At 41.1% G+C, this 23,870-nt stretch overlaps 1 protein-coding gene across 1 annotated transcript in view; it reads left to right on the forward strand.

Moving 5' to 3' along the window:
• Nucleotides 1-23,870, forward strand: part of LOC109895039 (protein kinase C-binding protein NELL1) — a 435,218-nt gene that overhangs the window by 199,029 nt on the left and 212,319 nt on the right. Inside the window, exons 10-12 of the mRNA XM_020488694.2 lie at nucleotides 778-851; nucleotides 10,308-10,407; nucleotides 15,140-15,268. Coding sequence (XP_020344283.1) covers nucleotides 778-851; nucleotides 10,308-10,407; nucleotides 15,140-15,268 — 303 coding nt within the window. The remainder of the gene's footprint in view (nucleotides 1-777; nucleotides 852-10,307; nucleotides 10,408-15,139; nucleotides 15,269-23,870) is intronic.

Consider the following 23,870-nt stretch of genomic DNA (forward strand, 5'->3'; position numbering starts at 1 on the left):
CTACACTACACACACCTTTCCTATGCACTTCTCAGTATTTGGTGTACAGACTTAATTCATGTGCTTAATGCGCTCTTCAGGTGTGAACCTTGCACACTCTGAATAAATTTCATTCAACTGCTGAAAACCCTCCCACTTGCTGGCCAAAATGTCTCATGGCTTTGTCATTCAATAGCATTTTAAGTACATTTTCCTCTTAAGCCATCCCTTTAAATATGGTGCACCTTTTGATTATAATTTTGTCAACGGACTCAATATAATACTTTGAGAGAATTTTATTTTTATTTTATTTAACTAGGCAAGTCAGTTAAGAACAAATTCTTATTTTCAATGACGGCCTAGGAACAGTGGGTTAACTGCCTGTTCAGGGGCAGAACGACAGGTTTGTACCTTGTCAGGTCAGGGATTTGAACTTGCAACCTTTCGGTTACTAGTCCAACACTCTAACCACTAGGCTACCCTGCCACCCCAATAGGTTGACAATATATTGATCAATGAAATGTCACATAGGCCTTCCTAATTAGTATATCAGATAGGTTACAAAATTCAAGTAACTTTCACAAAATTCCCAGGTTTAACAGAAACCCTGGTTGGAATATGGCTGAAACCAGGAAAGAATAAAGCAGGAAATCTGGGAATCCTCCAACCAGAATTTATAGAAAATCTGGGAATTTTAGAAAAGTAACCGGCATGTTGCAACCCTAATACCAGAATTGCTTTACTGTATATATACTCACATATCACCAATGATAATGTCCTTTTCCTTTGTCCCCACAGCAAAATGCACCTACATGGCCCAAACTTTGTCAGAGGGCCAGCGTCTGCTAATGAAAAGGTGCACAGAATGCAAGGTAACAACGGATCCATCCTTCCCTGACTAACAGCATTTGGGTTGTAACAATACCATTATTGTGATACTCAGAACTATTGTGAAGTATTGTGATACTCAGAAGTACTGTGAAGTATCATGATATTCATGGCAAGTAAACAAAACCTGTAAACAAAACCTGAAGCAGACTTCATTTCTTGAGGAAAATGGTCCTAATGTTGGAAACAAAGAAACAAACAGCATTACGTGTCACCCAGTGTCAAATTTGTGTATATTCGAAGCTATAGCACACAATATTTTACATAAAGCAGGTTTTCAAAGAGTTGAGTTTGCTTCGTGTTTTCCTTCTTGCCATCGAAAACCGAGTATCATATTATTGTGATACTGGTATCGTAACAAGCAAGTTGTACAACTCGGTTCTGTAGATTGATCTCTGTGTTATTTAATTATCCAACTGGCTTTATTAGTTCTCAGAGCCCAGACACAATATGTTGTCATGGCTGTATTGTGAGGATCACAATGGGTCAGATTAGCTTGGCAATGTTTGACAATAACCAGACCTTCTCTCACCCACAGAAGAAGGGGTGAGGGAACTGTGCTGGTTTGACAGTTTACACCCTGTTGTAAATCACAGGAGAAGGAGGGCTCTTTCTCCGCCTTTAGTATCAACCAAAGGAATTGCTTTGTTTCAGTCTTTCCCCGCAGAAACTCTAACACGGTCAAACGTGGATAGTGGAACAATATTTCTAACAGAAGAATGTGGGGGATGGTCAGTGGGGAGCTATAGAAAACAAATGTAATATTGCTTTTAATTGTGTGATATCATTAACTGTATGGACGAAATACTGTTCCTCGGAAAGTATATCCCATTTATCTGTCAAGTTCCCATCCAATACATTGTGCATATAATATGAAAAATCATGAATGTATTTCAGTTAAGATATGCATGTGATTTTAGGAGGTATAAGAGAATCTATCTCTTGTAAACTGTGCATAAGTAAGTAGCCATGCCCCAAGTGAGGTCGGAGTGACTGTCAGATGGACGGCTCCGTCCCCTTTGGCCAGAGTGCATAAAAAGCCTTGGTAACGAAATTAGAATTTGACCAGGAAACATGAGGTGGTAGCTACAGGTGGTAGCTCCACACCTCAACACGAGGTGAAGAAATAAACACATTTTATTTTAGACCAGAGAGACGGCGAGCTGCAGCTCATGTCCATAGTGGTCCGAATTCTGAACCCTGAGTAATCAACACGAGGAGGAAGAGGCGACAAACTCCCCTCTCAGTCAACTGCTACAGCTGATTAGCTGTCCTGAGTAAAACATCTAGAACTCTTCAAAACATCCTTCTACCCTTGTCAAATCACCATAGTATTTTACTCTCATCACCAATGGGAACCGTTGACATGGCTGGCTATCTTCCAGAGTGAACAACCGTAGAAGACGGGGAAGGTGAGACCCCTTTCAGACAATCATAGCCATACAGCTTGCCGCTGAAAGGCCACAATCTTCTTAAGGAGTGCTGGCTCCATCCGAACAAAGGCAATCACACGTAAATACATTCATGATTTCTTATTCCAAACGGGCGGCAGTTCGTGTGCAAACTATATGATTAATGCTACTGTGAGAATAGTTCTGAAATGTCTCGACAATAAGTGTACCTTTTTTTCTCCCTCTCTACCCCCTTCTCCATCTATGTTGTAACAAGCCGTCATATTTTGTCAGTCCGCTCGGGACCTTTACAAAGGGTGTAAGTTTATTCTGTGTTATGATTTAGTAAATAATAATATTCATAATAATATTCATTTAAATAAAGCAATTTGTGTAGAACTGAATCATGAGCAAGGTTGGGGTTTATGCAGATGCTTACGACTGTTCAGAATTATGATATGATTAATAAAATGACTGTTTTCTCGATGAAATAGATATATACCTAATAGAGTTTCATTTGGGAGATGGTAAATCTTTAAACAACCTCAGTTATTTGTTACATGATTCATTTAATCGGGTAACAATTAAACACAGTTAGTGGATTAAATAAATAAGTCAGATTAATGAATGTAAAGTCACGACACTGGTCAATCTTTATTTTTTTCATTCTCTTCCATGGGTGAGATATGAGGGTATTTGAGAGTAATGTATGAACATACAAACAAAGGGCTGTTTGAAGTGTTTGAGGGGTAAATCTAAGGAGCAGGGCTGTGTCCCAATACGATCCCTCGACAGGACCCTATGAGGCATGGTCAAAAGTAATATATTATTGGGAATAGATAGCAATTTGGGTCGCAGATTAAATTTAAGGAGCAGGCAGCACAGGGACCGTATTGCAGTGCAGTAGACGATAATTAAAGTCATTATTCCACTGAGGGAATAAATGCTGCCATTTATCTTAAAAGGCATTTTTCAAAGATAAAATGTGTGTTTTACTTTCGTCTTTGGTTACAATGAGACTAGCCAGCCGGAGAGGAAAAAGGTTTTAAGGCACCCTTTAGACTGTAAAGTGGTAATCTGTGCTGTGCAGCTAGCTTTCCTTCAGACAGTGATTACAGTCTCCATCATCTGTCACCATGGTTGTTAAAGTGGAGAACTAGCCAGTTCAATAATATACAGTACCAGTCAAAAGTTTGGACACACTACTCATTAAAGTGTTTTTCTTTTTTGTAAACTATTTTCTACATGGTAGAATAATCAAAACTATGAAATAACACATATGGAATCATGTAGTAACCACAAAAAGTGTTAAACAAATCAAAATATGTATTTATGTTTTCAAATCTTCAAAGTAGCCACCCTTTGCCTTGATGACCACTTTGCACACTCTTGGCATTCTCTCAACCAGATTCATAAGGAATGCTTTTCCAAAAGCATTGAAGGAGTTCCCAACTATGCTGAGCATCCCAAACCATCTCAATTGGTTTGAGGCCAGGTGAATGTGGAGGCCAGGTTAAATCAAATCAAATCAAATGTATTCATATAGCCCTTCGTACATCAGCTGATATCTCAAAGTGCTGTACAGAAACCCAGCCTAAAACCCCAAACAGCAAGCAATGCAGGTGTAGAAGCACTGTGGCTAGGAAAAACTCCCTAGAAAGGCCAAAACCTAGGAAGAAACCTAGAGAGGAACCAGGCTATGTGGGGTGGCCAGTCCTCTTCTGGCTGTGCCGGGTGGAGATTATAACAGAACATGGCCAAGATGTTCAAATGTTCATAAATGACCAGCATGGTCGAATAATAATAAGGCAGAACAGTTGAAACTGGAGCAGCAGCATGGCCAGGTGGACTGGGGACAGCAAGGAGTCATCATGTCAGGTAGTCCTGGGGCATGGTCCTAGGGCTCAGGTCCTCTGAGAGAGAGAAAGAAAGAGAGAAGGAGAGAATTAGAGAACGCACACTTAGATTCACACAGGACACCGAATAGGACAGAAGTACTCCAGATATAACAAACTGACCCTAGCCCCCCGACACATAAACTACTGCAGCATAAATACTGGAAGCTGAGACAGGAGGGGTCAGGAGACACTGTGGCCCCATCCGAGGACACCCCCGGACAGGGCCAAACAGGAAGGATATAACCCCACCCACTTTGCCAAAGCACAGCCCCCACACCACTAGAGGGATATCTTCAACCACCAACTTACTATCCTGAGACAAGGCTGAGTATAGCCCACAAAGATCTCCGCCATGGCACCACCCAAGGGGGGGGGCGCCAACCCAGACAGGATCACCACATCAGTGAATCAACCCACTCAGGTGACGAACCCCTTCCAGGGACGGCATGAGAGAGCCCCAGTAAGCCAGTGACTCAGCCCCTGTAATAGGGTTAGAGGCAGAGAATCTCAGTGGAAAGAGGGGAACCGGCCAGGCAGAGACAGCAAGGGCGGTTCGTTGCTCCAGAGCCTTTCCGTTCACCTTCCCACTCCTGGGCCTACTACACTCAATCATATGACCCACTGAAGAGATAAGTCTTCAGTAAAGACTTAAAGGTTGAGACCGAGTTTGCGTCTCTGACATGGGTAGGCAGACCGTTCCATAAAAATGGAGCTCTATAGGAGAAAGCCCTGCCTCCAGCTGTTTGCTTAGAAATTCTAGGGACAATTAGGAGGCCTGCGTCTTGTGACCGTAGCGTACGTGTAGGTATGTACGGCAGTACCAAATCAGAGAGATATGTAGGAGTAAGCCCATGTAATGCTTTGTAGGTTAGCAGTAAAATATTGAAATCAGCCCTTGCTTTTACAGGAAGCCAGTGTAGAGAGGCTAGCACTGGAGTAATAAGATCAAGTCTTTTGGTTATAGTTAGGATTCTAGCAGCCGTATTTAGCACCAACTGAAATTTATTTAGGCAGTAGTCTAACCTAGAAGTGACAAAAGCATGGATACATTTTTCTGCATCATTTTTGGACAGAAAGTTTCTGATTTTTGCAATGTTACGTAGATGGAAAAAAGCTGTCCTTGAAATGGTCTTCAAAATAGAGATCAGGGTCCAGAGTAACGCCGAGGTCCTTCACAGTTTTATTTGAGACGACTGTACAACCATTAAGATTAATTGTCAGATTCAACAGAAGATCTCTTTGTTTCTTGGGACCTAGAACAAGCATCTCTGTTTTGTCCGAGTTTAAAAGTAGAACGTTTGCAGCCATCCACTTCCTTATGTCTGAAACACATGCTTCTAGCAAGGGCAATTTTGGGGCTTCACCATGTTTCATTGAAATGTACCGCTGTGTGTCATCCGCATAGCAGTGAAAGTTAACATTATGTTTTCGAATAACATCCCCAAGAGGTAAAATGTATAGTGAAAACAATAGTGGTCCTAAAACGGAACCTTGAGAAACAGCGAAATTTACAGTTGATTTGTCAGAGGACAAACCATTCACAGAGACAAACTGATATCTTTCCGACAGATAAGATCTAAACCAGGCCAGAACTTGTCCGTGTAGACCAATTTGGGTTTCCAATCTCTCCAAAAGAATGTGGTGATCGATGGTATCAAAAGCAGCACTAAGGTCTAGGAGCACGAGGACAGATGCAGAGCCTCGGTCCGATGCCATTAAAATCAAATCAAATCAAATCAAATTTATTTATATAGCCCATCGTACATCAGCTGATATCTCAAAGTGATGTACAGAAACCCAGCCTAAAACCCCAAACAGCAAGCAATGCAGGTGTAGAAGCACCTAAAATGTAGATTTGATATAGGCCGATAGTTTTTTATATTTTCTGGGTCAAGGTTTGGTTTTTTCAAGAGAGGCTTTATTACTGCCACTTTTAGTGAGTTTGGTACACATCCGGTGGATAGAGAGCCGTTTATTATGTTCAACATAGGAGGGCCAAGCACAGGAAGCAGCTCTTTCAGTAGTTTAGTTGGAATAGGGTCCAGTATGCAGCTTGAAGGTTTAGAGGCCATGATTATTTTCATCATTGTGTCAAGAGATATAGTACTAAAACACTTGAGCGTCTCTCTTGATCCTAGGTCCTGGGAGAGTTGTGCAGACTCAGGACAACTGAGGTTTGAAGGAATACACAGATTTAAAGAGGAGTCCGTAATTTGCTTTCTAATAATCATAATCTTTTCCTCAAAGAAGTTCATGAATTTATCACTGCTAAAGTGAAAGTCATCCTCTCTTGGGGAATGCTGCTTTTTAGTTAGCTTTGCGACAGTATCAAAAAGGAATTTCGGATTGTTCTTATTTTCCTCAATTAAGTTAGAAAAATAGGATGATCGAGCAGCAGTAAGGGCTCTTCGGTACTGCACGGTACTGTCTTTCCAAGCTAGTCGGAAGACTTCCAGTTTGGTGTGGCGCCATTTCCGTTCCAATTTTCTGGAAGCTTGCTTCAGAGCTCGGGTATTTTCTGTGTACCAGGGAGCTAGTTTCTTATGAGAAATGTTTTTAGTTTTTAGGGGTGCAACTGCATCTGGGGTATTGCGCAAGGTTAAATTGAGTTCCTCAGTTAGGTGGTTAACTGATTTTTGGCCTCTGGCGTCCTTGGGTAGACAGAGGGAATCTGGAAGGACATCAAGGAATCTTTGTGTTGTCTGTGAATTTATAGCACGACTTTTGATGTTCCTTGGTTGGGGTCTGAGCAGATTATTTGTTGCAATTGCAAACGTAATAAAATGGTGGTCCGATAGTCCAGGATTATGAGGAAAAACATTAAGATCCACAACATTTATTCCATGGGACAAAACTAGGTCCAGCGTATGACTGTGACAGTGAGTGGGTCCAGAGACATGTTGGACAAAACCCACTGAGTCGATGATGGCTCCGAAAGCCTTTTGGAGTGGGTCTGTGGACTTTTCCATGTGAATATTAAAGTCACCAAAGATTAGAATATTATCATCTGGTCATCTGATGCAGCACTCCATTTCTCTCCTTCTTGGAAAAATAGTCCTTACAAAGGCTGGAGGTGTGTTTTGGGTCATTTTCCTGTTGAAAAACAAATGATAGTCCCACTAAGTGCAAACCAGATGGGATGGCGTATCACTGCAGAATGCTGTGGTAGCCATGCTGGTTAAGCCTTGAATTCTAAATAAATCACTGACAGTGTCAACAGCAAAGCACCCCCACACCATCAAACCTCCTCCTCCATGCTTCACATTGGAAACCACATATGCGGAGATCATCCGTTCACCAAAAATCTCAAATTTGTACTCTTCAGACAGATTTCCAATGGTCAAATTTCCGTTGCTTGAGTTTCTTGGCCCATGCAAGTCTTTTCTTATAATTGGTGTCCTTTCGTAGTGATTTCTTTGAAGCAATTTCACGATGAAGGCCTTATTCACGCAGTCTCCTCTGAACAGTTGATGTTGAGATGTGTCTGTTACTTGAACTCTGTGAAGCATTTACTTGGGCTGAAATATCTGAGGCTGGTAACTCTAATGAATTTATCCTAATTCTGGGTCTTCCTGTCCTGTGACAGTCCTCATGAGATCCAGTTTCATCATAGTGCTTGATGGTTTTTGCGTCTGCACTTGAAGAAACTCAAAATTCTTAACATTTTCAGAATTTACTGATCGTCACGTCTAAAGTAATGATAGACTGTCATTTCTCTTTGCTTATTTGAGCTGTTCTTGACATAATTTTGAATTGGTATTTTACCAAATAGGGCTATCTTCTGTGTACCATCCCTACCTTGTCACAACACAACTGATTGGCTCAAACACATTCCACATATTAACTTTTAACAAGAAACACCATGTTAATTTAATTGCATTCAAGTTGACTACCTCATGAAGCTGGATGAGAGAATGCTTTGATTGTGCAAAGCTGTCATCAAGGCAAAGGGTGGCTACTGAAGAATATAAAATATAAATAATATTTTGATTTGTTTAACTCTTTTTTTGGTTACTACATGATTCCATATGTGTTATTTCGTAGTTTTGATGTACAATGTTGAAAATAGTAAAAATGAAGAAACCCTGGAAAGAGTAGGTGTGTCCAAACTTTTGACTGGTACTGTAGGTGTATACACTTCCCTTGATCAAATTGCAGCAAACAGAGAGCTTAAAGGGGAAATTTGGACATTACATTTAGAAAGTTGCCCTTCTCACTCCTCTTTATTTGTAGCAATTAGTCGTGCAAGTTAGCTGGAGGTTGTAGTGGCTGTTTAACCTTATACTGCATTGGGCTAAATCAGGGTTCCACAGAGTGTTTCTTGGTAGTCTTAAACAAATCTAATTTGAAACAAAAGTATACACCTCACACATGGTTATGGGCTTTAAAAAAGGAGACATCTGTACCATGTCAAATATAGAGTTGAAATGTATTACAGTTTGTGTTTGCATCCCATTATTACACTTTATATATATATCACAGAAGACTGAAATATAACAAAACCGTTTGACATAGAAACACTGGATTTTTGGCGGCTTTCAACTTTGTGGCATCAGTTTGGGGAAGGCCCTTTCCTGTTTCAGCATGACAATGCCCCCGTGCACAATGTGAGGTCCATACAGAAATGGTTTGTCTAGATCTGTGTGGAATAACTTGACTGGCCCGCACAGAGCTCTGACCTCAACCCCATTGAACACCTTTGGGATGAATTGGAACGCAGACTAAAAGCCAGGCCTAATCGCCCAACATCAGTGCCCACATCATGTAACTCAGTCAAGCAGTAAAATCAGAACAGCACGGAGTTGTCACGCCTGCTCCCGCTCTCCCTCCCTGGCGTGCGAAGGCGCCAGGCTCCCCAGCATTACGCACTCCTGCCACCATCAGTACGCACACCTGCCTTTCCCCGTCAAGCACATCAGCGATTACTGGACTCACCTTGACTCAATTACCTCTGTCATTACCTTCCCAATATCTGTCTGTTCCCCGCTCTATTCCCTGCTGCAGCATTAGTTGTCGTTTTGTACCCATGTGCTGACGCTGTTCTTCACCTGGTCTTTGTGTCTGTTTCCTGATTAAATGTTGACTCCCCGTACCTGCTTCTCATCTCCTGAGTCATTCCTTACAGGAGTGTGAAGAGACACACACACACAGGCACACACATTGCATTCTCAAACATGCTAAGACACACAATCTACATACCCATACATTTTAATATTGTTTTTCTGCTGTATTATTGATTTTTGGTTGTAGATATGTTACGGTAGAGTAGTATGTCATAGTATGTTATGTTATGTATTGTTTTATTGTATGTAATTGTGATTGGACCACAGAAAGCGTTGCTGCTGCTGGGATCCGGAATAAATAAATATTATACACAGTGCACTACTTTTCACCAGGGGCCATATGGTTATGGTCAAAAGTATTGCACTATGTAGGGAATATGGTGTGGGATATTTGGGAAACAAACCCAGTTGGTGTAGCACCTGGAAGGGGGTGACTTTGAAGTAACTTTGAAATAGAGAGGTGTCTAAGGGGTCTGAGTCAATGCTTCACACCTTGAGAGGCACACAGGGACCATGGAGGAGCGTAAACTGAGACAGGTTGACGAATGTAACTGTGCGCATGGCTATTTATTTCAAAAGTCCATGGGAGGATGAGGAAGACGGATTTATAGAGAGGAGAGCCTGAGTTTTCTCCCTTTCTTTGTGAATCTGTGTATATCCCTGTCTCTCTGCATTTACATTCATGTTGTGGGTACTGTGCCTATATTCTGTAGTAGTGTGTTTCTCTTTTTGCAAGTGTCGAGGATCAGTGTAAAATATAATTATCCTTCTGCTACAAGGATGCAAGCGCACTAATTTATTCAAACAACCAACTAACATACAATATAACGCTGTACATTTAATATTAAACAATTAGCATTGCACCCTAACCCTTCCTGGTCATACTCAAAAAGGGTCTGTGTTTATCTTTTGCATTTGTGCTTTGCTATATGCTACGAAAGTCAATAATTTGTTGACATCATGTAATTATTGGAATCAACCTATCACTAACATGCTAATTATAATCGAATGTTAATTGCCCCTGGGGGTTAAATAAAGTTGTATTGATTTGAGTTGCTTGAATGTGTGTATTTGGGTTGTGTTTGCAGAATGGGCTGATGGTGAGAGTGACAGAGAACTGTCCGGAGCTCAACTGCACCCTCAAGGAACAGATCCTACCTGACAACAGGTGCTGCAATGTCTGCAAAGGTTGGTCCTTCACCTTTAAGTCGCTTGCTACCGTTTCAGCCCTCAGTCCCTCTCCCCTTGCAGTTTCTCATTGGCCGAGCTATCATCTTCTGCTACCCAACATTTAATTAGTCTGAATCATTCCTCATTGACGTTTATCATTGGTCCCACCCTTACAACCCGTAAGGGAGCATGGAGAAGCTAACAGAGCCAATCCCGGCCTGCTGCTTGTTTGAGTGGAGTCAATGACTGTGTCCCAAATGGCTCCATATTCCCTGTATAGTGCACTTATACTGTATAGTGCATACCTTTTCATCAGGGCCCATAAGGCTCTGGTCAATAGTAGTGCACTATGTAGGGAACAGGGTCTTTTAAATGGCTCTATTTGTCTCTTTACGTCCTGCATGAATATTTTATCCGTTGTTGGCTTGAGTTCAGAGCAAAATGTTCTGTATGCTTTAGACCGGTTCTCGCCATGCTAATTTGCATAATTTTACAATTTTGAAAGCTAAATATCCATAGATAATTTTGTAAATAGATTGAATACACAGAAACAGTTAGAGGCAGGCGACTGTGAAATGATGTGAATAAGAGAGATATGTGGAAAAAATATGCGCACCTTGGAGATGAATATGGTCAATTTCAACTGAACAAATTCAGATTTGTTAAACCAAGACTTATCGTTTGGTCTATGTATTTTGGCCATTCAGATAAACATCAGTGCAGTGCAGAGGAGCGGAGTCTTTTCCTTTTCAGGACATCTTCCACTCATAACCTGCCATTATCTCCTTATGGGTTGAATGAGGCCTGTTATATTGGATATTACCTACTAGTCATTAAGTCAGCATTTTCTACCTTTTCCATTGCACTGAATGGAAAGGTTTAAAGCCCTCAGAAAAGGGATTGGGGGATGTGTGTGTGCACGCTGTAGGCCTGCAAGTGCATTTCCTTTTCTGTCTCCCTCATGGCGTCAGCCAAACTTCCACCTCTCAAGTTCTGATTCTTTGTACATGTAAGACCTCTTCTGAGAAAGAGGGAGAGGGAGGGAGAAAAAGAGAGAATATGCCAGAGAAAGAAAGAGAGAGGGAGAAAGAGAGAGAGAGAAAAATATCAGAGAGAGTATATGCAGAGGGAGAGAGATTGCAGAGAAGGAAAGACAGAGGGATAAAGAAAGAAAAACATGTCAGAGAGAGAGATACTTTTTTGACTTTTTGTCTTTCTTTAATGATACATCCTCATTTCATGAAAACCTCACCACCCACCCCCCTTTAAAAAACAAATATCCCCTGTGCTGCACACTCACCTTGCCCTCTACCCCACGATACAAAAAAACATCACACATCACAATAACCAAAACCTCACCACTTCTTCAACCGTATATCCAACACATCTTCCCAAGCTATCTGCCTCCGCAACACACCATATCTCCTGAAACATCTCCCCAATTTTTACCATTTTATAGAACTCAAATTCCACCCTAAGGCACACAGAGACCATCCCATTAAATAATAGTGAAGGTCTGTTATCTCCCAACTTTGACCCTCTTCCTCCTTGTTAGCCAAATAGCCAAGTTTGCCTGAGCAAACAGAAAATCAACAACACACATTTGCCTTTTCCTTATTCGAATACCTGTACCAATTATAAATATCCCGACAGTAAACTCCACCCCCAACCTCTTACACAGACATTCCAACCGAGACATCAATGGCATTAACCTGGCAGAAAACATATGATGCACAGTTTCACTCGTGATAAAGAAGGACACCCCTGTCTGACTCCAGGGTCGACCCGTGCAATTAGTATTAGTGGCCAGGGATCCATGTAGAACCCTTCACTGGATGTCCCCTGACATCTTTGTTACTGGGGGTTTGTAGAGCCTCCATCTAAAACCCACCATACTCTCCGCCTCACATATCCCCTGTCACTGATGTGCCTTCACTCCTGTTAGGCTCCTAATGTTCCTCACCTTAATGCAAAGGTTGTAGAGGGTTTTACCTCCCACCCACTCAAACTCCCCCAGGCTTGGAGTGTTAAAGTCTCTGCCGTCAACTGCAGTGGCGGAACCATTGGTGGCCCATTCCCCTTTGGCTGCTCAAACACCTCCCTTACCGGCTCAGACAGTGCTTCCTGGACCTCCCCCAGGAATCTCTCCAGCAGCCTAAGAGATGTTAGTCCTGTTTGTTGTGCCAGGACTTCCTGTGTTTTCCAACCCCAGCAGCCGCAGGTCGCCCAGCCTTATTAAACCCGCTGCCATCAGTTGCTTTTGCAGGGTGACCGATTGAACCGATCTCAAAAGGATGACTGGATTGTGGGAGATAGGCTCCTCCCATAGCCGAGGCTCCACACCCCCTTCTCGTGTGGGCCTTAGCAGCTGCCAGGCCCTTAGCACCACAGAGTAAAATCAGAGACCTGCTGTACTCCGCCTCTCCAGCCTCATGAGGAACAGCTGCCGGTCCCAACCCTAATCCGCCAGCTCTCCTCAGCAGCGAGCACGCTGATTCCCTCCAGCCAACATCAGTATGGAACAGCAGTCTCTGCGCCGACTTTAATCGAAAGGCAGCCACCCTGCTCTCCAGTTCCACCAGGCCCTGTCCTCCTTTGTGGACAACACTGCCGCCCTCAGCCAGTGATGACCTGAGGGGGGTTGAGTTTATGCCACAGGAAGGATGCCGCCAGGTTGTTGATTATCAGCACCCTCACTCTATATGACACTTGGGACAGGAGACACCTCCAACTGGCCAATCTTGACACCACTGCCTGTGACAGCCCCTCCCAGTTATTCCTGACCCACCTCTCCAAGCCCAGGTACACCCCTTTAAGCCCTTCACAACCCCACTGCAAACCACTGGATGCAGAGGGGGGCCCCTATCCCTCCTTGCCCCACATAACAGAGCTTTGCTCTTGCCCCAGTTCACCTTAGCTGATGTATTTCCCTCGCACACCTTCAGACTGTATATCCTGCCCATCCCTGACCATCACAGAAATGTCACATGCATACGCTGACACTGCTATGCCTGTCAACACACCCATGCCTGTCTAGCACACTCCCTGCAGTCTCCTGCATAGGAGGCTCTGAAAAAGTCTATATGGCTAGTGTATATAACTGCCCCGATAGAGGGTAGCCGTATCTAATGCCAGCCTCACTCAGACTGGCCTACTGAGCCCCCCTCCCACCTTGACCATACATGACGCCCCAGCATACTACATCTTCATACAAGCCAAAAACCTATCCCCAGACCCAAACACAGACATCACATTGAATAGATACTCATGGTCCACTCTATCAAAAGCCTTCTCTTGGTCTAAAGAGAACAGTCCAAAGTTTATATTAGAAACTCTCAACAAGTCCAACATGTCCCTGATTAAGAACAAGTTGTACGTGATTGAGCATCCTGGTACACATTATGTCTGGTCCTTGTGTACTGTAGAGTCCAGGTGCGATATCAGTCTGTTAGCGAGGACCGTTGAAAATATATTGTAGTCCGCACAGAGCAAAGCCACAGGGCTCCAGTTCTTAAGTTCACACACGCCCACTTTTTTGGGCAGGACGGCAGCTCATTGGCAACTCTCCTACCCCGACGCTCTCACCCAACATGTAAAACAAGTCCAGTCCATCCAACAGCCTCAGACAATGCATTCCCTTGGCTTCATCACTCGGTCTTTCCAAACCAAAGAAGAAGGAGCTGGGAGCATCCATCTCCTTGAGCATGGAGAACCTAGCTCTTGCAAGTTCTCCCTTTGCTTTAACTTGGAAAAAACTGCCCAGGTCCCTAAGTAATTCAGCTAAATTAACCTAGAAGCCTACATTGCCTTGCCACCCTCACCAGCTCTACCTCCACTTCACTGATACTATGCAGAAGTTCCCTCAATACTCTCCTAGCCTCTGAGGATGAGAGAGCTCTATACTGTTGACAGAAAAGCCAAATTTGGACTTTTCCCATATCTCACCATTGACTCAAAGACTCGTACTCCTCTCTTAACTGCCCACACGTTTCCAAAAAAGTTTGCAAACCTGAGCAAAAAGTTGCATCTTTACATTGAAATTCCAAAAGGATGGCTGCCGAGGCCCTGGTGAAATAAACTGCAGAGCCATGGTTTTGTGGTGATCCGAAAAACCCACCGGGAGAATGGTAGCGCCCAACAACCTATTTCTAGAGTTTTCCACTTTAGTTAACACTATAGAACTGTACAGAACTGTATACTGTATACTGTCTTGTATTGGGATGTCGAGTTCTCCAAACATCCACTAAGCCAAACTGCTCAATGATGTCCCTTAACACCCCCACTGAGCCTGAATAAGCCTTCTCCCCATTTATATATTTTGTAAAATACATCGTACAGTTCCCGTCCCTGCCTACCACCAGCGTCTCCTCAGGAGCTACCTGTGAGAGTTCCTGTCTAAGACACCCAAACAGACACCCCCTCTCTCTCCCTGTGTTAGGTGCATACAAACGTACAAAGGACAAACACTGTGTTGTTAATATCTGCTTTCACCACAAGCAGTCTACCCCTACACACCTTCTTTAAGAAGCACATTTGGATCCTGAAGCACTGTGGTTTGGAGGGGGGTTTCACAGAGAGTGGGACTTGCACTAGTCATTTCTGGGAATGAAGGGATAGATGGGTTCAGATCGAGAGAGGAAACAACTGAGTCATCTACTGTACGGATAGTTTCTACCCCACTGTCAGCACCCTGTGTGATCTCAGTCAAATCCAGATTGTTGAGTCAGAACTTTGTCCCCCTCTCTCCCAGGCTACGACTTCTGTGCAGAGGGACTCATTTGTGGGGAAAATTCAGAGTGTAAAAACCGGAATACCAGAGCCGAGTGTGAGTGCAAGAGCGGCTTTGCCTCCATCCACGGGGACTCAACATACTGTGAAGGTAGGCGGATGTGAACTATTTGACTGGGTCTTTGGATAGAAGACTCTGGATGGGTATATAACGGGTAGACTTAGAGCTTGTTTTGTGTATGTAGAAGTTGTATTTCTTTATTATCTTAGGAGTAGAGTGAAGTTCCCCCTACACATGCTGATCTTTGGTAAGCTTAGCATTTTATCCCACTATTGTTAAGGTTAGGATTGGAGGAGGGGAAGCTCATCCTAGATCTGTACCTAGATTCCTGAATTATCGGGAATTATATGATCTCTATGGTTGAGTGGACATGTGGATATGTGAGATGCCTGGCCCATTCCATACAGTAGATGCCTGAAACAGAGCTTGGATCATGAGAGTTTCAACTACCTCTGGGTTTAGTAGGACATTTCAGAAGCAAAATGTATTTGTTCAGTATTTGTATATATTTGTATTTGTTAGGGGTCCCCGTTAGCTCTTCCTGGGGTCCAAACACATTAAAAGATTACAATACATATAAAACAAAGGATAAAACAGTATATCATATAACATTATTACTCCACTACATATCTACAATACAAAATGTATAATACCACCATACAAAAATATAAAATATATGTGTGTACAGTGTGTGTGCTAGAGCTTGTGTGCGTATGCCTGTGTCTACCTTTGTTTGTGTTTCTTCACAGTCCCTGCTGTTCCATGAGGTTTATTTTTACCTGTTTTTTTTCAATTCTGATTCTACTGCTTTCATCAGTTGATGTGTAATAGAGTTCCATGTAGTCATGGCTCTATGTAGTACTGTGCACCTCCATTCGTCTGTTCTGGACTTGGGGATTTTGAAGAGCCCTCTGGTGTTATGTCTTGTGGGATATGCATGGCTGTGTACTAGGACTTTTAACAGACATGTCGGTACATTCAGCTTGTTACAAAAACATACAACACTTCTTACAAAAACAAGAAGTGATTAAGTCAATCTCCCTTCCACTTTGAGACATCAGAGATTGACATGCATATCATTAATGTTAGCTCCCCGTGTACTTTTAAGGGTCAGTTCTTCTGCCCTGTTCCTAAGCCAATTGTAATTTCCCTAAGTCCCTCTTTGTGGCACCTGACCACACTACTGAACAGTAGTCCAGATGTGACAAAACAAGGGCCTGCAGGACCTGCGTTGTTGATAGTGTTGTTAAGAAGCCTACTGTTTTATCAATATGTTTTGACCATGACAGTTTACAGTCCAGGGTTACTCCAAGCAGTTTAGTCAACTCAACATGCTCAATTTCCACACTATACATTACAATATTTAGTTGAGGTTTAGGGTTTAGTGAATGATTTGTCCCAAATAGAATGCTTTTTAATTTTATTCCTTGCCATCCATTCTGAAAAACTGCAGTTCTTTGTTAACTTCTTGGTGACAGGGGGCAGTATTTTCACGTATGGATGAAATGCATGCCCAAATTCAACTGCCTGCTACTCATCCCCAGAAGATAAGATATGCATATTATTAGATTTGGATTTAGATTTGGATAGAAAACACTCTGAAGTTTCTAAAACTGTTTGAATCATGTCTGTGAGTATAACAGAACTTATGTAGCAGGCGAAACCCAGCGGAAAAACATTCAGATGTGGGGGTTTTTGAGTTTGGCGCTCTGCATTTTCTCTGGCTTTTGGCCAGGTGACGCTAGCGTCCCACATATCCCAAGTGTTGCAGTCGTTTCAGTAACAGCTGACGTGTATCGTGTTGAGTCATTCGCATACATAGACACACTGGCTTAGTTGAAAAAGTAAGGGGCCTAAACCGCTGCCCTGGGGAATTCCTGATTCTACCTGGATTATGTAAGACATGTAACTCTTTATTCATAATATTACAGGGGGTGTAAATCCATAACACATTTGTTTTTCCATCAGCAGACTGTGATCTATAATGTCAAAACAGCCCCACAATCTTTTCACCATAAATTTCTCTCAGTCAGTCATTTGTGTAAGTTCCTTGCTTGTTACATGTACTTCTGTCGTCAATTTGTTTACTGTAAAATACAATTGAATCTGGTCAAACACCATTTTTTCAACAGTTTACTAAGGGTTTGTAACATCCAGTTTGTTAAACCCCGGTACCATGTCATTGATAGACAACAAGAAAAAATGTACCTATTCTACACTTACTTTTCAGAATTCATAAGTACAATGCTTGTCTTTCATAATTTTTCAGATATACTTGGATGTGTAGTGTCAGCGTTTGTTGCTGGCAAGTCATGCCTGACATTGCTAATCTTGCCAATGAAAAAATTAACATTAAAGTAGTTGTCAATATCAGTGGGTTTTTGATGAATGAGCCATCTGATTTAAAGATAGAGCCGAGTTTGCCTTTTTGACAGAAAATGTAATTTAAGGTGCTCTAAAGCTTATTACTATCATTCTTTATATAATTTATTTGTGTTTCATATTAAAGATTATTTTTATTTAGTTTAGTCACATGGTTTCTCAATTTGCAGTATGTTTGACAATCGGTTGTGCTGCCAGACTTATTTACCATACCTTTTGCCTCATCCCTCTCAACCATACACTTTTTTTCAATTCCTCATCAATCCAAGGGGATTCAAACGTTTTCAGTCATTTTCTTAATGGGTGCATGCTTATTAGTACCTGGAATAAGCAATTTTATAAATGTGTCAAGTGCAGCGTCTTGTTGCTCCTCATTACACACCACAGACCAGCAAAATGTAATATTATTTACATAATCAACATAAGATTCACAACACAACTTCATGTAGGACTTCTTATACACTATAGTAGGCCCAAACTTTGAAACTTTGGTTTTCCTAGATATGGCTACTATCAAGTGATGACTACATCCGATGGATTTGGATACTGCATTAGTAATGTTGGCATGTTAGCATGTTGATGATTTCATTCCTGTGGTGTTTGTTACTACCCTGGTAGATTGACTGATAACCTGAACCAGGTTGCAGGCACTGGTTACAGTTTGAAGCTTTTTTTGAGTGGGCAGCTTGACAAAAGCCAGTCAATATTTAAATCATCCAGAAAATATACTGTACCTCTCTGTTGATATCACACACATTATCAAGCATTTCACACATTTGTCCAGATACTGAGTGGTTGCTCAACCAAAGTTTTGAGATTAGAGGTTTAGTATGATACCTTGCGTCACTGCTTCATTGCTCCAGACCAGCGCAAGGGAGAGTTAGAGCACTGATTATGCTTTTGGGTCCCAAGGCGCTAATGTGTCTCTAACTGACAATGAATGTGCAACATAAACCAAATAGAAAAAATTAGAACCAAATTGATAATTGTGCACGACTTCAAAATGTAATTTCAATTAACTGAATGATGAGGATGAAGAAGTTGATTGAATTTAGGACAGTAATGTAAGAATTGCTATTCCTCTGTCCTGCACTCGCACACATGGAAAAATATACTTATTTTATTGTTATTTCTCAACAGTATTACTTACTAAAACTGTTGTTATGCTAAGGTTTTATTCTAAGAGAAATTCAAATGTTCAATTATATTCCAGGATATTCAAATGATATATGTGTTGACTGAATATAAGCAAGTGTCTGCTAAAAAGTACCAACATACTATCTGATAGTGTTTAATAAAGAAATGTTTTGGTTATCCTGACCTGGACACCATGTATTATAGTCTATTAAAGGGAAAATATTACCACCGTCTCTTGCACATGTCATTTTCAATATCGATCCATAAAGATTTATTATGGGAATAAATATCACTGAATGACAGAAACATTGGAACAAAGTAGGCTAATGAAGGTAAACACATTTTTGCTAACTGGAAAATATTATTTGAAAATTAATGGAAGAGGCAAGTGGGAAGGGGGGAAAAACAGCATTCAGAGGTAAAGACAGTGCTGCTCTGAGACAAGCATGGGGACTGGCCTTGATAAATCAATAAGATTTTTATTTTAACTGAATCTCCGTTTGGGTATTGGTTAGGCTACAGTTAGGGTGTGGAAATGTTAGGATTATTTTTCTATTACTGTAGTACTTTAGCCTACTGGTCACGTTGTACAGCGCCATTATGGGCTATTAGCAGGACAATAGACTCTTGCCAACACAGCTCTGTATTTTGATACTTTGTGCAAGGCAAATGATCAGCATTAAAAACTTTGTGGATTGGTCCTCCCAAGTGGCGCAATGGCCTAAGACACTGCATTGCAGAACAAACTTCGTTGCTATAGATGCTGGTTCGATACCTGTGCCGGCTGCGACCGGGAGACCCATGAAGTGATGCACAATTGACACAGCGTCATCCGGATTAGGGGAGGGTTTGGCCGGCCGGCATGTCCTCCAAAATAGGCACGGTAGGCTTTTGGTTTCTCTCCCTCTTAAAATATAAATATATTTTGGGGGATTTTTAAATATTATTTTTGCCTTTATTCAGATTACAATCGCTCACTTTCCGTTATTTGGCAACAAAATCATCTCCAAAATATTGTTATTTTTTTAACAAACAATTTAGAATCCTCCAATCCTCTAAATGTAATTTTTGGCGGAGAGCCATATAGATTGCAAAATAGTTGGGAAGAGATTTTTGATGGCACATGGTTTATGAATTGACATGACATTTTCTGTTCCTCCTGAACAATAGTGTGATCATTGCTTTTCCTCTGTGTTGCACACACACACCCAAAAAATGTACTTCTATTTTTGTTTCTACTTGATCAAAACAAGCTGTAACTGGACTGTAGCATTTTACTTACAAAAAATTACATGATAAGCACACATTTGTAAACTCTAAAAGTATTCGGAAAGGTAGATACAATTTACTTGTGACATTGTGTTTACAATAAAGAATGTAAACAAGATGTAAACAAGATGCTGTGTGTGATGGACAGCTGGAGGCATTTTGAAAACAGGTTTTCAAAACAGCCTGGCTACTATAGGTGTGAAAATCCCCCAATTTGTAATGTATTCGATGCTTAGGTACTATAAAGTGTTAAGTTTCTAACTCAAGACCACATGCAACCGCAAAATGTCGGAGAGCCATATAGATTGCAAAATAGTTTGGGAAGACATTCCATGGCACATGGTTTATGAATTGACAAGCTACTCTTCATAGCCCGGCTGCTGTAGGTGTGAAAATCCACCAATTGGCCCTAACAGTTATTCATCAACATCTTTATGCTTCATTAATAAAATAACATGATAAAATACATTGAAAATGCAGATGTTTATTTAATCTACATTTTATTTGCACTTCCCCCCAGCTTCAAGACCACGGTCATGTTATTCAGCATCATTATGGGATATTAGCAGGACAAAAGACTCTTGCCAAGGAGGGTAGGGGGAAATTGTATCGTCAAATGTAATTCTTAGTTAAGTTGGCTGTATCACAACCGGCGGTGGTTTGGAGTCCCTTAGGGTGGTGTACAATTGGCCCAGCATTGTCCAGGTTTGGCCGGTGTAGGCCATCATTGTAAATATGAGTTTGTTCTTAACTGACAGTGGCACACCAGGCCAGTGCAGACAAAGCTACTGCCAGTGCTAACAAAGCTATTGGCCCAAACAAAAATAAGATCTGACTGAACAACCAGCTGTTTGAGAGCTGTGCACTCTTTCTGCCCGACAGATTATCTATATGCTATACTGTATGTGTGCGTCATGCATGATAAAAAATATATATAAAAAAATACTTCACCAACGGCTTCAGGAATCCATTAGTTTTCTAAACAATTATATAGCCTAGATTTAAAATAGCATTATTACAATATTATTTCCCTGGCCCAAGTGGACGACTTGGGGATGATCGATTGGCCTGGAGTTTTCCCAAAACCTCCCTGGGCCAGCAAACAGCTCTGTATGTCAAAAGCAGATCACATTTAGATTTGAGTCATTTAGCAGAAGCTCTTATCCAGATCAGATACAGGAGCAATTACGGTTAACTTCTTATGGCTGCAGGGGCAGTATTGAGAAGCTTGGATGAAAAGGTGCCCATTGTAAATGGCCAGCTCCTCCGTCCCAGTTGCTAATATATGCATATTATTATTATTATTGGATAGAAAACACTCTAAAGTTTCCAAAACTGTCAAAATATTGTCTGTGAGTATAACAGAACTGATATTGCAGGCAAAACCCTGAGGAAAATGAAAACAGGAAGTGGCTTCTATTTTGAAAACTCCATGTTCCATTAACCTCCCTTTGCTGGATTTAAAGGGATATGAACCAGATTCCTTTTCCTATCGCTTCCTCAAGGTCTTCAGTCATTGTTTCAGGCTTTTATTTTGAAAAATGAGCCAGAACGATAACATCGCGTCAAGTGGTCACATGAGTTTTGCTCGCGCAACAGAATTTGGATAGGTATTGCTTTTCCCTCTCCAACTGTGAAAGACGTTTGCGGTTGATATATTATCGATTATATATTTTAAAAACACCTGAGGATTTATTATAAAAAAAAACGTTTGACATGTTTCTGTGGATATTATGGAAACTATTTGGAATTTCTGTCTGCGTTGTCGTGACCGCTCTTTCCTGTGGATTTCTGAACATAGCGCGACAAAGAAACTGAGGTATTTTGGATATAAAAATAATCTTTATGGAATAAACAACATTTGTTGTGTAACTGGGAGTCTCGTGAGTGAAAACATCCGAAGATCATCAAAGGTAAACTATTATTTTGATTGCTTTTCTGATTTTCGTGACCAAGCTTCCTGATGCTGAGTGTACATAATGTTATGTTATGCTATCGATAAATTTACACAAATACTTGGATTGCTTTCGCTGAAAAGCATAATTTCAAAATCTGACACGACAGGTGGATTAACAAAAGTCTAAACTGTGTTTTCCTATATTGCACTTGTGATTTCAAGAATATAAATATTTTAGTAATATTTATTGTATGTAGCACTATGCTATTCAGCGGTTGTTGATGACACTTATCCCGATAGGGAGATTGCAGCCATACCAGGTTAAGTGCTATTCTCAAAGGCACATTGACAGATTTTCCACCTTGTCAGCTCAGGGATTCAAACCAGCAACCTTTCAGTTACTAGCCCAATGCTGTTAACAGCTAGGCTACCTACCACACTATATCATAGACGGGCATTCCCGTGCTGTTCTTGCCTCTTCAGAAAGTTTATTTTTGGTCAATTGCACATTTGTTTTTGAATAGGCAAAATCATGACAATTACAAAACGTGAAACTAACGTGACCAGGAAAAAAAAAAAAAAAATCACTGGTCACGTTAAATGAAGCTCACGTTGTACAGCGCCTTATTTTCCTAAAGGAAACCCTGAGAGTTTTGTTTTTAATTGGAATAGAAACACCATAATATTAAATCAAATTAATTAAGCTACATTTCTTAAAATCAATCCCATATACTATGTTCTTACAAAAATGGTTTTATGAGGCGACGGTGGGCTTTTGGTTTCTCTCCCTCTAAAAACAGAAATAAATAATTCTATATAACATACTGGCTTTATTTACAAATTAGAAAGAATGTTTCACCTCATGTTCAAGAATGGCCTTTTTCTCGCTGACTTTTGGTTATTTGAAATCATCTCCAAAATATTGTCATTTTTTTAAACAAGCCATAGAAAGTTGGTTGCAATTTCAGTTTAATCCACCAGAAAAGACAGAACAAATAATACAACAAATATGGTGGTTAAACTCAAAAATACTAATTGATAAAAATATATAAATTGTAACCTTTAACAAATGGAAGGGGGAAAGCGTAGCAGGCTGGGAATTCTGCTAATCTAGGAGGGGCTGTTAGCAGGAGAATATATATTGGTCATATTGGTCATGGCTCCCAGGTGGCGCAGTGGTCTAAGGCACTGCATCTTAGTGCAAAAGGCATCACTACAGTCCCTGGTTTGAATCCAGGCTGTATCACATCTGATTGTGATTGGGAGTCCTATTGGGCAGTGCACAATTGGCCCAGAGTTGTCCGGGTTAGAGTTTGGCTGGGGTAGGCCGTCATTGTAAATAAGAATTTGTTCTTAACTGGCTTGCCTAGTTAAATAACAAGAAAATATGTGATCAATATATGTTGATGATTTCATTCCTGTGCTGTTTGTACATACTCTGGTAGTTTGACTGACAACCAGGTTGCAGGCATTGATTACATTGTTTTTCATGAGTGGGCAGCTTGATGAGAGCCAGTCAATATTTAAATCACCCAGAAAATATACTGTACCTCTCTGTTGATATCACACACATTATCAAACATTTCACGCATATTGTCCAGATACTGACTGTCAGCACTTGGTGGTCTATAGAAGCTTCCCACAAGAATGGGCTTAAGGTAAGGAAGATGAACCTACAGCAATATTGTGTCAACAGTATTTAACATGAGATCGTCTTATTATTTTTTTGTTTCCAAAAAGTGTCAAAAAAGTCAATAAAAGTTATGCTAATGAAGTGGCAGTAGTCTTTAAACCATATAGAAAGTGGTAAGAGCCATTGTACAATTTCCCTCTACCCCTTTCCCGTCTCCTTCTGTATTGTGTCCTGTGATGCCATTTCTCTTTACCCCCCTCTCTCCCCCTTCGCTATTGTGTCCTATGATGCCATTTCTCTATGCCACCCTTCCTCCTTCTGTATTGTGTCCTATGGTACAATTTCCTTTTGCCCTCTTCCTTCCCTTCTTCTGT

Source organism: Oncorhynchus kisutch, linkage group LG8 (genome assembly GCF_002021735.2).
Source record: "Oncorhynchus kisutch isolate 150728-3 linkage group LG8, Okis_V2, whole genome shotgun sequence".
Classification (NCBI taxonomy): domain Eukaryota; kingdom Metazoa; phylum Chordata; class Actinopteri; order Salmoniformes; family Salmonidae; genus Oncorhynchus; species Oncorhynchus kisutch.